Source organism: Mercenaria mercenaria, chromosome 12, assembly GCF_021730395.1.
Source record: "Mercenaria mercenaria strain notata chromosome 12, MADL_Memer_1, whole genome shotgun sequence".
Lineage (NCBI taxonomy): Eukaryota > Metazoa > Mollusca > Bivalvia > Venerida > Veneridae > Mercenaria > Mercenaria mercenaria.
Genome location: NC_069372.1, coordinates 13,072,976 through 13,087,798, shown reverse-complemented (window position 1 = coordinate 13,087,798; position 14,823 = coordinate 13,072,976). Strand labels below are relative to the sequence as shown.

At 36.1% G+C, this 14,823-nt stretch overlaps 1 protein-coding gene across 2 annotated transcripts; it reads left to right on the top strand.

The window, feature by feature from the left end:
• The first annotated feature begins 4,392 nt into the window (after window positions 1-4,392).
• LOC123534319 (peroxisomal sarcosine oxidase-like) lies at window positions 4,393-13,941 on the top strand. Of its 2 annotated transcripts, XM_053519245.1 has the most exons (9): window positions 4,393-4,577; window positions 5,030-5,181; window positions 8,595-8,746; window positions 9,261-9,474; window positions 9,915-10,097; window positions 10,445-10,591; window positions 12,363-12,512; window positions 13,003-13,078; window positions 13,440-13,941. In XM_053519245.1, exons 2-9 carry the CDS (start codon window positions 5,068-5,070, stop codon window positions 13,559-13,561), a joined length of 1,158 nt encoding a protein of 385 aa, XP_053375220.1. In that variant the 5' UTR covers window positions 4,393-4,577; window positions 5,030-5,067; the 3' UTR covers window positions 13,562-13,941. The 2 variants fall into 2 exon arrangements, with proteins under 2 accessions (XP_053375220.1, XP_045172453.2); XM_045316518.2 differs by lacking the exon at window positions 4,393-4,577 and having other exon boundaries at window positions 4,609-5,181.
• Window positions 13,942-14,823: the final 882 nt, after the last annotated feature.

Below are 14,823 nucleotides of genomic sequence, written 5' to 3'. Positions count from 1 at the left end.
ACCTTACACCCAGCAATTTGCTGGTACCCAATTACAGCTGGGTCGACTGAGGCAATCGTGATAAAGTGCCTTGCCCAAGGACACACCGCAATGGGAGTAGCCGGGAATCGAACCCGTGGCCTTCACCTCCGTCAGAAAGCGTCTTAGCCCTCTCGGCCAATGCGTCTATACATGTGGCTACAAGATCTTTTCAAACAAAGGCACTGGAGACAATGTGAGTTAAGGCTAACGAATTCCTACTAACTGCTAGCTTTAATGTATTGAAGTATTTACAGTTAGTACCAGATGAAGGCAGATCAGTCAGGTTAAGTTCAGTTTTTAACTGAACCAGAATTAAGACTAATCTGTACATTAGAATTCCTCGCTATATAATGCCTGTTCCAGCCTCGGCAATTTTAAACTCTAACAAAATAATTTCAGCTATTCAGCTAGTTCTTACCGTCTTAAATAACGACCCAACAAAACGTAACCAAACTAACCACCCATTTTCAAAATGTAACCACAATAACAATCCAACAAAATGTATCCAAAATAACAACCCAGTAAAATGTTACCAGAATAACAACCCAACAAAATGTAACCAAAAAAGCAACCCAACAAAATGTAACCAAAACAACAACATAAAAACATAACCAAATAACAACCCAACAAAATGTTACCAAAATAACAACCCAACAAAATGTAACCAAAATAACAACCCAACAAAATGTAACCAAAACAACAACATAAAAAATATAACTAAATAACAACCAAATAAAATGTAACCAAAATAACGACCCAACAAAATGTAACCGAAATAACGACCCATTTTCAAATGTAACAAAAATAACAACCCAACCAAATGTAACCAAAATAACAACCCAAAAAATGTAATCAAAATAACGACCCATTTTCAAAATGTAACAAAAATAACAACCCAACAAAATTTAACCCAAAAAGAACTCCCACTTTCAAAATGTAACCAAAATAACAACCAAACAAAATGTAACCAAAATAACAACGCAACAAAAAGTAACCAAAATAACCACCCAACAAAATGTAACCAAAATACCGAACCAACAAACTATAACCATAATAACGACCCAACAAAATGAAACCAAAGTAACAACCCAACAAAATGTAACCAAAATAACGACCAAATAAAATGTAACCAAATTAACGACCCAACAAAATATAACAAAATTAACAACCAAACAAAATGTCCAAGACCAAAATAACGACACAACAAAGTATAACCAAAATAACAACACAACAAAACGTAACCAGAATAACGACCCAACAACATGTAACCAAAACGCTTGCATTAATCCTTTAATAAAATGTTTATTATACTTAATTTAAACAGATCTTATAAGAGAGAAATAACACTTTATTTATTGACAGATTGTTGTAACATTCACATTAACAACCGAACCAAATGTAAACCAAACTAACAACCCAGCAAAATGTAACCAAAATAACAACTCAACAAAATGTAACCAAAATTACGGCCCAACACAATTTAACCAAAATAACGATCCATTTTCAAAACGTAACAATAATAACAACCTAACAAAATGTAGCCAAAACAACAACCCAAGAAAATGTAACCAAAATAACGACCCATTTTCAAAATGTAACCAAAATAACAACCCAAGAAAATGTAAGCAAAATAACGACCCATTTTCAAAATGTAACCAAAATAACGACCTAACAAAATGTAACCAAAATAACAACCCAACAAAATGTAACCAAAATTACGACCGAATAAAATGTAAACAAATTAACGACCCAACAAAATATTACCAAATTAACAACCAAACAAAATGTACAAGACCAAAATAACCACCCAACAAAATATAACCAAAATAATGACCCAGCAAAATGTAACCAGAATAACGACCTAACAAAATGTAACAGAAGAAAGACTCAACAAAAAGTACCAGAATAACGACCCAACAAAATGTAACCAAAACGCTTGCATTAATCCTTTACTGAAATGTTTATTACACTTTCATATTAACATTCACATTAACAACCCAACAAAATGTAACCAAAATAACGACCGAACAAAATGTAACAAAAATAGCAACCCAACAAAATGTAACCAAAATTAACGACCCAGAAATGTAACCAAAATAAAAACCCAACAAAATATAACCAAAATAACAACCTAACAAAATGTAACTAAAATAACGACCCAAAAAAATGTAACCAAAATAACAAACCAAAAAAACATGTAACCAAAATAACAAACCCAAGAAAATATAACCAAAATAACAACCTAACAAAATGTAACCAAAATGACGACCCATTTTCAAAATGTTACCAAAATTACGACCAACCAAAATGACGACCCATTTTCAAAATGTTACCAAAATAACAACCAACAAAATGTAACCAACATACAACCCAACAACATGTAACCAAAATAACAACCCAACAAAATGAAACCAAAATAACAACCCGTTTTCAACATGTAACCAAAATAACAACCCGTTTTCAACATGTAACCAAAATAACAACCCGTTTTCAACATGTAACCAAAATAACAACCCATTTTCAAAATGTAACCAAAATAACAACCAAACAAAATGTTACCAAAATAACGACCCATTTTTAAAATATCACCAAAATAACAACCCACCAAAATATAACTAAAATAACAACCAAACAAAACGTAATCAAAATAATGAATCATTTTCAAAATGAAACCAAAATAACAACCCACCAAAATGTAACCAAAATAACAACCCAACGAAATGTAACCAAATTAACGACCCAATGAAATATAACCGAAACAACAACACAACAAAATGTAACCAGAATAACGTCCCATTTTCAAAATGTAACCAAAATAACAGCCCAACAAAATGTAACCAAAATAACGACCCATTTTCAAAATGTAATCAAAATAGCAGCCCAACAAAATGTATCCAAAATAACGACCCATTTTCAAAATGTAACCAAAATAACGCCCCTTTTTCAAAATGTAACCCAAATAACAATCCAACAAAATGTAACCAAAATATGGATCCAACAAAATGTAACCAAAATAACGACCCAATGAAATGTAACGAAAACAACAACCAAACAAAATGTAACCAAAATAACGACCAAATAAAATGTAACCAAATTAACGACCAAACAAAATATAACCAAATTAACAACCAAACAAAATGTACAAGACCAAAATAACGACCCAACAAAATATAACCAAAATAACGACCCAGCACAATGTAACCAGAATAACGACCCAATAAAATGTAACCAAAATAAAGACTCAACAAAAAGTAACCAGAATAACGACATAACAAAATGTAACAAAATAAAGACTCAACAAAAAGTAACCAAAATAACGACCTAACAAAATGTAACAAAATAAGAGTCAACAAAAAGTAACCAAAATAACGACCTAACAAAATGTAACCAAAACGCTTGCATTAAACCTTTAATGAAATGTTTATTATACTTAATTTAAACAGACCTTATAAGACAATAATAACACTTTATTTATTGACAGACTGTTGTAACATTCACATTAACAACCCAACAAAATATAACCAAAATAACGACCCCGAAAAATGTAACCAAAATAACGACCTAACAAAATGTAACAAAATAAAGACTCAACAAAAGGTAACCAGAATAACGACCTAACAAAATGTAACAAAAAAAAGAATCAACAAAAAGTAACCAGAATAACGACCTAACAAAATGTAACAAAATAAAGACTCAACAAAAAGTAACCAAAATAACGACCTAACAAAATGTAACAAAATAAGACTCAACAAAAAGTAACCAAAATAACGACCTAACAAAATGTAAACAAAACGCTTGCATTAAACCTTTAATAAAATGTTTATTATACTTAAAGTGGCATTATGCGCATCTTACTGCTCATACTGTGTTTTTGGAGAATGTTTTATAAAAGCAATTTTCGGTTGCTGTGAATTTAATGTGTTAAATTAACGATAGTGGCGCATAAGTATTTGAAGTTGATGCTTTAGAAATAAGGTTATCGGACAAATGAAATTATAGTTCTTTTCTTCAATCTTCTACGCAGTGATTTCCCTTACCTAAAGGTAGAGATTTCTATAGTTGAAGGGAAGCAACTCCTGCGTGCAGTTTGACCTTTAAAAAAAAAAGACTGCCCCAGTCAAAATAAGAAAAGTCATATTTGGAAAGTTATTATTTCGTACTGGTAACAGGACGAGTTTGGTTTATTTGGTTAAAAGCTATAATTGTCTCCACCCTTTTTACACACACATCTATTTCAGCTGATTTTTTACTTGAAAAATGCTCATATTTCCACTTTAATTTAAGCAGATCTTATAAGACAGTAATAACTATTTATTGACAGATTGTTGTCGAATAAACCTTGAACCTTGAACCTTATGTAACAATCAATATGTGTTTGCATTTTCATAATGGAACGGTTTGTTATTTATTCAGTGTAATTCGATACATTTTAATTCATGGAAAAATATCGTAACTTTAACAATACAAAAATGGAAGTTTAGACTTTTATTGTACCATGAAATATATTTGGAGTAAAGTTCAATACATTTGATGACGATTTTCTACATTTGAAGTAAGTATCTAAAGATAACTTGAACATTTTAATGAAAGATAGTCATTGGATATTTTTAAGATTTTTAAGACAGTATATTCAATTTGTATAAACACTATCAGTTAAAAATGTCAAAAACGCCATGTTTTAAAGTCAGCAATTACATTTAGTTTAATTTTAATTCAGATTTTGTAAATTTCAATGTTTAATGTGTTGTTATAGAAAACAATTATTTGTGTCAAGTAAGATATATATATATCTACAGTGATGAGGACGCTAAATATAGATCCAATTTGGTATGGCCTTACTCAAATCAAGCATGCTTTTGCTACTTTCATAAGTACCGTGACATTAATCTCATGTGCCCTTGAATACACGGTGATAAAGCAAACCCTAGATCTTTACAACTTGTATCTTTACAACCTTGGAAGTAATGTTTAGGTAAATTGTGTCATCTGTTTATATTAATCTATGTAACCTTTATCTATTTATGTAATATCGATATATTCAAAATTATGGAACATGCGGATGAAGTTTATGACGTCATTGTGGTAGGGGCAGGAATCGAAGGATCCTCTACAGCTTATAACCTTGCAAAGTTTGGCAAAAGAACGCTGCTTTTGGAACAGGTATCGTTTACACACTAATATACATGAGGCACAAAGTTGTTGATGTTTTGTTAAATATATTTTCTTGTAACAAGTGAATGTTTTCTTGCGTGTTTTGCATTCGTGTTTATACATTTTGTACAGCTAATATTAGTTTTCAAAATTTAATGAATCAATTACCACCTAAATTAGCCTTAACCATACTTGCATATATATCTATGTATGTACACAATAAATTTAACATACATATGGAAAAGGATACTGTCATATCTCATATTTCAGATGAATTATCATACGTATTATGTACAGTACATTTTATTTTCGAATAGCATAATGAATATATAAAAATATGTCAATTTAATGGACATATTTTTATATCACTAGATTCTATTATATATTGTACGAGCACAAGTAGCACTGATTTGAAATAAGTCCAGACGCAGAAGAAGCCTTTCCATTCGTGTCTACAACAAATTGCACTTTGTTTTTTGTCATGGCAAACCTCTGAAAACAATAGCTACATGCAGTTCAAGCAGAAATGAAGCCTGTAGTATTACCGAATCGTTTACAGCTTGCTAGAATTCCGCCCATTGCACTTACTTTATTCACTGTATGAGGTCGCATACTTTTGATGTCTGAATTTCATCAGAACAACTAACAGAACTAACTGAAGCTTGGACCCTGTTCCGATTCGTGTCTACAAAACAAAATCTTTTTGTCTAATTTGTCTTTTTGTCTTTTCAAACGCTCTGAAAACATAATGACGCATACATGCAAATTCAAAAGCAGAACATTATAGATGTAGTCATTTACGAATCGGTTTTACAGCTATGCTACCCGATATCGCCCAATTCCGCACTTACTTTTATTTTCCGTGTTTATGAGTCGCATACGTTCTTTTGATTTGTTCTGATTTATTGTTATTTTTTATCTAATTCGATTTACTCCAGCGCGATAGCCAAGTTCCCATGTTTGTCGTACTGACCCAAGGACTTTTTTTTTCTCTTTTATCGATCGTGCATTGTGGACTTGCTTCGTTCATGAGGCAAAGAAACTCGACCGAGAGTTCAAAACTGAGCTGAACATACCAACGACTCCCCTAGGTAGTGAAGACATTATAAACCCACTAGCGAATGATCTGTCCTCAGTGACTGTGAGACTTGCTGTTCCTCGTCTTGACCGCGGGAAGCAAGAGGATAAAGGCATTCGGAAGAACCTCACACTTACTATGACCAATGAAGACTATCCTCCGGAATCATGGAATCATGTCTATACAGACGGATCAGCCACATGCGCCGTCAAAGATGGAGGAGCAAGAGTTTTCGTTCAATACCCATCTGACAAGAGAGAAACAGTACATACAGCCACAGGAAAACACTGCAGCAATTACAAGGCAGAGACTGGATCACTCATGAAGGCCGTCTCAATGGTTGAAGATCCGGCAGAAGAAAGCTCCTCAGTCGTCTTTCTCACAGATGCACTGTCTGTCATGGAAACTCTGATCAACAATAAAGCTCCGCAGCTAGCCAGGAGAATGCAGAGCCTGAGTATAACCTGCAAAGTAGCACTGTAGTAGATTCCATCCCATTGTGGACTTGCAGGCAATGAAGAGGCAGACAAACTGGCTAAGCTAGGAGCTCAGTCAGAACAACTAACAGAACCTGTGAGATACAAGGAGAAAGTCACCATCATCAAGGCACTAACGAGACCAAGGATGGCGGAAGATGCTTTTCATCTCCTTGATTGGTGTGAACAAGTGATGATGGTCAGGCTCCGCTCAGGGCACAACAAGCTCAATGCTCACATGTACAAGAAATACAGACTGGCATCATCGCCAACTTGTCCATGTGGTGAAGTAGATCAGACTGCGGAGCATATACTTCAGAGATGTAAAAGGCATGACCAGGAGCGAGCTGCGATTTGGCCGATAGATACCTCAATCCACCAGAAACTGTATGGAGGCATTGAGGATCTACGGCAAACCACAAGTTTCATCGAGGCTACTGGTATGACAGTGTAGTCGCAAACGAGAAGAAGAAGAAGCTTGTGCACGTAAACTGGAGGGAAGGGGGGGGGGGGGGGGGGGGGGGGGGGGCAAGAGGGCATTATTTCACTCGTGGAATGTATGTATACATTAACATGATTCACATGTTCTCGTGCTGTTAAGTGGGAACGGGATGAACAATTTCAAAATCCCATGCTACAATATAATAAAATCAGAATTTTGAGAAATGTCAGGGAAAAGTAGAGCGAAACTGGTATAGAATTTACTTAGCACTAGGTCGCGTGGTATTTTCTACGGTGTTCCGTTAGGGCCAGCGCCTGCTCCCTGTGAACGTGAAGCGCAAAGGTACGAAGGTATGATGGCGAAGCGCGACAGTACGATGGTGACAACACGACAGTATGATGGCAAAGTGCGACAGTACGATGGTAACACAACGATGGTGAAGCGCGACAGTGCGATGGCGAAGTGCAACAGTACGGTGGTGAAGAGCAACAGTATGATGGCGAAGCATAACAGTACGATGGTGACCCTACCATGGTGAAGCGCGACAGTGCGATAGCGAAACGCAACAGTACGATGGTGACACTACGATGGTGAAAAACGACAGTGCGATGGCGAAGCGCGACACTACGATGGTAAAGCGCAAGACGATGCGAAGCGCGACGTACCGGCTTCCCATCGTACTCCGCGCTTCGTCATCGACTGTCGCACTTCGCCATGCACTGTCGTGCTTGTCACCATCGTACTGTCGCGCTCGCATCGTACTGTCGCGTTCGCCATCATACTGTCATACCTTTGCGCTTCGCATTCACGGGGAGCAAGCGCTGGCCCTAACGGAACACCACAATTTTCATCCTTCCAGTTTGGATGTTTTTATGAGAGAAACGAGTAGTATATTGGTTTCAGGACACTAAATTTTGAGGCAAACATGTCCCAAATTGCACACATGCAAATAATGACCTTATGCACATATATAATGTGCATACACGTATATTTTATGGCATATGACCAGGTGTAAATAATGTTGGTAAAAAAATGTCACATAAATACACAAAACGTACCATCATTCGCAAGTATCCTTACATATATTATTATCACAAATAACCAGTTGAATATAAATGCCTACAAATTCCATCTAGATCTACTCATGTTATTCGGAAAATCAAAACTGGCCCCCGCCTTAAGGAAGGGTGCTCGTTTAGAGGACGGTTTTCTTGATTGTGGCAGTATAAGTTTGTCTGTCTAAATTTGGCATACTACTCAAGACCCTTGAGCTTGTAGCAAATGAATAGATGTTTTTTTGAAAATAGGTCGAAATTCTAGAAATTATATCCAAATGGATCTGAAGTGACCGAATTTTATATGAAACAAAGAGTAATTTCTTTTAGTGGTATATAACCCATTCGATTGTTTTCATCTATCTCTCTAGTTTCCCCTACCCCACAGCAGAGGAAGTTCACATGGACAGTCGCGTATTACAAGGAAGGCGTACGGCTCCAGGGATTTCTACACGCAAATGATGGCTGAAGCCTTTGCCATGACTGATGAATTACAAAAAGAATGCGGGGAACAGCTATTTATGTAAAGTACTCCATTCTTAACTAGAAAATAAATAAATTAAGTAAACTTAAAAAATGAGGCCAAATTAAAACGCATTGCGATGCATTTGGAAAGCATAATGGTTTCTTACCTTATAAAGGTAGATATTGAGTAGGGAACATTTGTGTCACTTATAATATTTATTATGTCTTTAATGATCGCCATTAAAAGATTTTGTCCGATATTTTATGAATGAAATTTATTTATTAGTTGATTTCCGTAGTAATTTAGGAAGCTGTAATTATAAAATAGTGTAACTTTTGTTTATTTTGCTCATAAATTCTGTTGCAGAGCTTTTGCACAAATAGAAAATTCGAAGTCATGAAAACTGAAATCTAAAAATAAAGGGACGTAATCAAAGTTATTGAATTAAACGCTGAACCATTCAAAATAAAGATTTAAGTTTTTTTCGAGCTTGGTGGGTCAAACAAAGATATTATGACAACCTGGATAAAATGCAGTAACTCGTATAGGATATGTGTATTTATCGTTTTAGCAATTGTGGTTGCCTAGTAATTGGTCCGAGGACTGCTGACTTTTTGTCCAAGACAAAATCATGCTTGAAACGGTACGGCATTCCTCATGACCAGTTCGATATTTATGAACAACGCAAAAGGTTTCCGGCTCTGTCATTTCGGGACGACTTCGAGTTTGTACTCGACAAGTCTGGTGGATTGTTAAGATCTGACAAGATATTACAGGCTTTTCAGGTAAACAGACGTAACTTATTTCATAGTATAATGGTGAACAAAAGATGTTAGTCTAATTCATACGAAGAGAAATAGTGCAACTAAAACGAACCTTGAACGTGATAGGTTGCTGAGCTAGCGGGACGCTTAAACAAAGGATTTCTAAATTGCTAAACCGTGTCATACTTCCATTCTAAGATGTACGTTACCGAGCAAACTATATATAACGGAATAGTTTGCGTCATAAGAATGCCCATGTAATGTCTCCATGGTGACAAACTTCCAACTGGGGAGAAAAAAATGCAACCGGTTCAAACCTCTTGAACATTGCTGTTGAATTCTATAACGAAAGAATGTGTACGAAATTTCTCACTAAATAGTAAAAAAGAAGTTCTAACCATGGTAGTATCAATGATGTATTCAACATAAGGCTAAACAAACGAAACTTTACATTTTTGCAGCGTCAATTTGTTCGGTACGGTGGTGTTCTATGTGACGGGGAACCAATGATAGACCTCTATCCGGGAACCATAGTATCCGTAAAGACGACGAAAGGTTTGCATCGGGCTAGGAGTGTTGTGTTGACATTAGGCCCTTGGGCAGCTAAATTTCTCCCTCGACTTGGCCTAAATGTGCCTTTACAGGTATTTAGAAAAGTTTTAAGAGATAATTTGAATGAAAAGTGTAACACATGTATCTTCACTAAGTTTCAGCTATATATAGGAACTTCAACCAACGAAACTGTCTTCATGGTCTTATATAGTAGCATTGAATGGTTTGTTAGTGAACAAATTTTATACATAAGCGTCTAATCTGAAAAGGGTATAGCGCTCTACCCAGTACATATTTTATCGGAAAATCACAAGTGTCGTACGTAAACAGATATAGAGTTTGAAAACTGTCTGATTATAGTTGATATAAATTAATTTAATTTGCAAAATCATTTATACACTTTATGGCATCAATAATAACAACATCTTTATTTTTCAAGCCGCTAAAGATCACTGTTTGTTACTGGAAAGAAAAGCATGGCGGCAATTTCAACATTGAAAATTTTCCGACATTCACAATGAATGGCGCCGCTGGAAAGCACCACATATATGGTCTCCCAGCTTGCGAATATCCGGGCCTTGTTAAGGTTTGTTTTATTGAAAGTTTGTTTTATTGATATCTTGATACCTTTATATGCTAGTATCTGGATTTTGTTCCTTTCGACGTCAGATCAGCTGATAATTGTAGAGTTTTGGGCCCATGAAAGACAATGTACGAAGTTTGATTTTTTCCCGGTTCCTTTTCCTTGTAAATCATGTGAAATTTCGTGAATTTGAATGTTTTGCTTAACCCTAATTTCTAAATGGCTATTTAGTGATTATAAACTGTTTGTGTGAGCACTGTTCAATTAGTAGTACTCGCAGCATTGTGAACAATATACAGTGATAAGTACTCACTTTATTGTAAACACTAATCAGTGGGCAATGCCTAGTACTCACATCTTTTCAGTGAACATAAATGTACAATAGTTCTTATAGTAAGAAAACATGTCACTCAGTTCTGATCACCTCTCATTACTAACCAAACACAAACTGGGAGGATGAATAAAAACAGTGACCGTGAGACCACAAACACGCATCACACGGTTGTCCCGTTCTCTGACGTAACGAGACATAGTAGGCCTACCTGCAAATGGTTTTATATCACAACTTTCTTAAATTTCATAGTTGTATGGCGACAACTTATTTTTAGTTTCAAACTGAAAAACAAAAAAGAATGTATATATTGCTTTTTGAAAATGTGATGTTGGTTATTATTCTGTTCCACTTTGAAGAAGAAATGGTATATTGTTTTGCTCATTTTATGTCTGTCGGCCAGTCGGTGTCAGTCTGTCTGTTGGTAGACTATTTAGTTTCCGATCGAAAAAATCAGAGAATGCGTAGTCTAACAATGAACAAACTCACTGACTTCGAGCCACTTGCCTATCATCGATATGGGTTGTGAAGTCTGCCTATTGGTTACTTTATTAGTTTTGGTTTTGAGTAGACACAGAAACATCAACGTCAGTGATAATCCGAAGATTGAACAAATATTATCCGTCCAATTTACTGTACCGGTAAGGGGAAGTAACACTGTGTTGGAATGTTCTTTTACTTTTTTGTTATGGTCTCCCTTTGACCGTAAAAATTTGGGTAGCAGCCAATTAAGCTTGAAATTAATAAAGCATACAGTATTTGTAAGTTTTTATAGAATCCGTAGACTGTTGATAGGGTCAATTTTCCAAATTATTACCATATTTCACGATTTTGCAAAATGTTAGGGGGAAAGCAGGAGCCTAACAATGCATAGTACCTTACACACAAAACGTCTCCCGTACCTATTCAGCATATCAGAACTACCTGTCAGCTGATAACATTTTCAGACCTCTTTGCTGAATTAGGCCTTTGTTGTTTTGGCATTTGCCTGTAGGTCTGCAGTGATTTCAGGACATTATTTTTGTAAAAGTCGGCTGAATGCTTGTCAAAAGTTTTTTTTTAAAATGTCTATTTCAGAGCCCCAAAGCACAAATCCGAATTTAATATTATTTTGAAGAAAAACGGAGCATTTTAAAAAATTTGAGATAAATAAGTGGATATGTGGCTGGCAGAAAAATGCCACCATATTTTAGTTTTGATACTTTCCTTTATTCAGTTAAGATGTTTGCCATTCGCAGTTAGGGCTGGAAACTACCATCTCGCGTACTGGGGCAAGAATTGTCGTTATTTATGACCACAATGATTATTATTTACATGTATTGACTTTTTTTGGGGGTGGGGGATGGGGCGTGTAGGTGACGTAAACTTACACATATTATTGAAAATATTTCCTGTTTTCTAACTTTGAAAATCTAAGGAACTATGTCAATTTCATTGTTTCAGATATGTCTTCATCACGGTCCAAACATTGATCCGGACAACAGGGACGGTGTAGAGAATGACTGGGTATTAGACGCGATGAAATTAATCATTGCCACACACTTCCCTTCTTTAGAAAAAGAACCTAGCATCGTCGAAACTTGCATATATACGGTAATTTTATAGCATGTTTGTCATATTTCGGGTGACGACTTTACAAACGCGAACTATATTATACTGAATTATATAAATTATGTTTTATGTTTCTGTCTTTGTTTGATATGTTTTAACGCCATCTTTTAAATACTCGAATTAATTTAGATAACGGCGATCAGTTAACCTAACCTGAAGCTGTTCTGGAAAACGCTTCTGTACTGACCTGTTTCCCGTAAGTAACTCCTTACATTTTCCATGTAATCAGTGGCGGAGACAAAATGTTCTGACTAATGTCAACTCGCATGAATCGCTATAGAAGACATTGCCTCGTCTGGTGAGGTAACAACTTAAAACGATGCTATTCAAATTATGTACGAACACTTCGTAGACTGCAAAAACAGACATATTATAGCACATTCGTGTCATATTATTGTATGCCTTTAGCTCCGCCAAGATGGACAGAAAATGTCGAATAAGGTTTATGTTAAAAACTATTTCATTTTTGTAGAATACACCCGATGAAGATTTTGTGTTAGATGTTCATCCAACATGGAAAAATATAGTGATTGGTGCAGGATTTTCAGGTTTGTCCTTTTTAACCCTTACCCTGCTAAAATTCTAAAATGAACTTGTCTGTCCTTCACTGTAAAAGGGTGCTTGCCAAAATAATACTGACTGAATGGCAGGCAGTGCAGATCTTGATCAGCCTGATCACGGATGTGCAGGCTGAGCATGATCTGCACTGATCGCAAAGGCAGAATCAATCGTGTTCAGCGTGATAAGGGTTAAAAAGTTTAATTTCAGCTGATTTTAATTGTCACGTAACATACTTAAAAATATCATTTCTTTACGCTCTAGTGTAATAATCTAAACTTTACAGGTGTATTTCCCTTTTGTTTCCTCATTGGTATAAACCTGACATAACGCTATGTTTGTATGTTTCAGGTCATGGGTTCAAGCTGGCTCCAGTTGTAGGCAAGGTCCTTGGCGAACTTGCTACAGGACAGAAACCATCTTATGACTTGTCACACTTCAAGATAAACAGATTCTTCAAAACTAAACTCTGAGCTTTGCATTTTTTTTACGTTAATATGCGTTGCAAATAAAATCGTATACCGGATTTTTTATCATTCATTTTGGCCCGTCTCGACGGGTCGGTATTACGATGGGATTTTTCTTTAAAAAACAGCGAAAAAGACCGAAGCTTTCGAATCCCATGTTGGCGTTTTTACCTTTCTTTCTATACACGCAATTGCAAATGCATTGGGAAGCTGAGAACCAGCTGTTGCAATAAATAAACCCAAAGAGACTCTTTCTAAATGAAAGTTGTTTTTGTTTGCGTAATTGGTGGATGGTATACTAGCATATGTATTTCGCAGATATTTCAGTCTCCGTTATATTGAACATTAGCATAATAAACGTGCCGCTGATCAGCTTTTATACAAAGCTTACTTTGTTATCATGTACATACGGTCTTATTCTCGCCCAAAGGCTGTAAATTTACACATTGAACAGACTCGATCATTTTAGGTGAGTCTGCTACCATTTTGCTTTGTCGCGTTTTATGCCTCAAATGATCTTCATACAGATTTGATTATGTCAGTGAGTGATGTGTGGCAGTTTTGTCCACTCGTTCTGTTGCCCCTGTCAAAACGACATTTACGTAAACAACTGCCACAATGGTAGGAAGACAGGACGTTTTAAACACAGTGAGTGATGTTATGATGGGAGCGACCGAACGACATTTTCCGTTTTGTTGCTGTGTTATTCTGTTGTCAGCCCAACAGTGGCAAAATGATAAGATAGTGAATTTAGGGTTCAGCTGTCAGCGAGTACATAGCTGTCATTTTGTCGTCGGGGTGGCAGAATGATCACGAAAAAAACCTGAAAATGTCGTTTGGTCGTTTTGGCGGAGTGGCATAATGACACAGCGATAAAAGTCGAAAATGGCGTTCTTATTTTTTTGTCAGTGGCAACAGAACGACATAACAAAACGTGTAAATGCTACTGTGTTAAGATAGGACCATCGTACTGTCGTGCTCTCGACCCCTGCACAAATGAGCGAAACTATGATAGAACGATGTAGCAGCACGAAAGTACCCTGCGATAGCACAACACGGCACGATTGGACAGCATGACAACACGATACAACAACACGATACCACGACACGGCAGCACTATGACATGAAACCTTGCCGTACTGCGGATGAGTGGCTCTCCAAAAAAATTCCGCTCATGAAGCTAGATGCTCTGTTAAAATGTGCGTAGATCCAGCCGCCTTGCAGGACCATAGACCTATAAACTTGCGTATACCAAAGTCCATCAATTG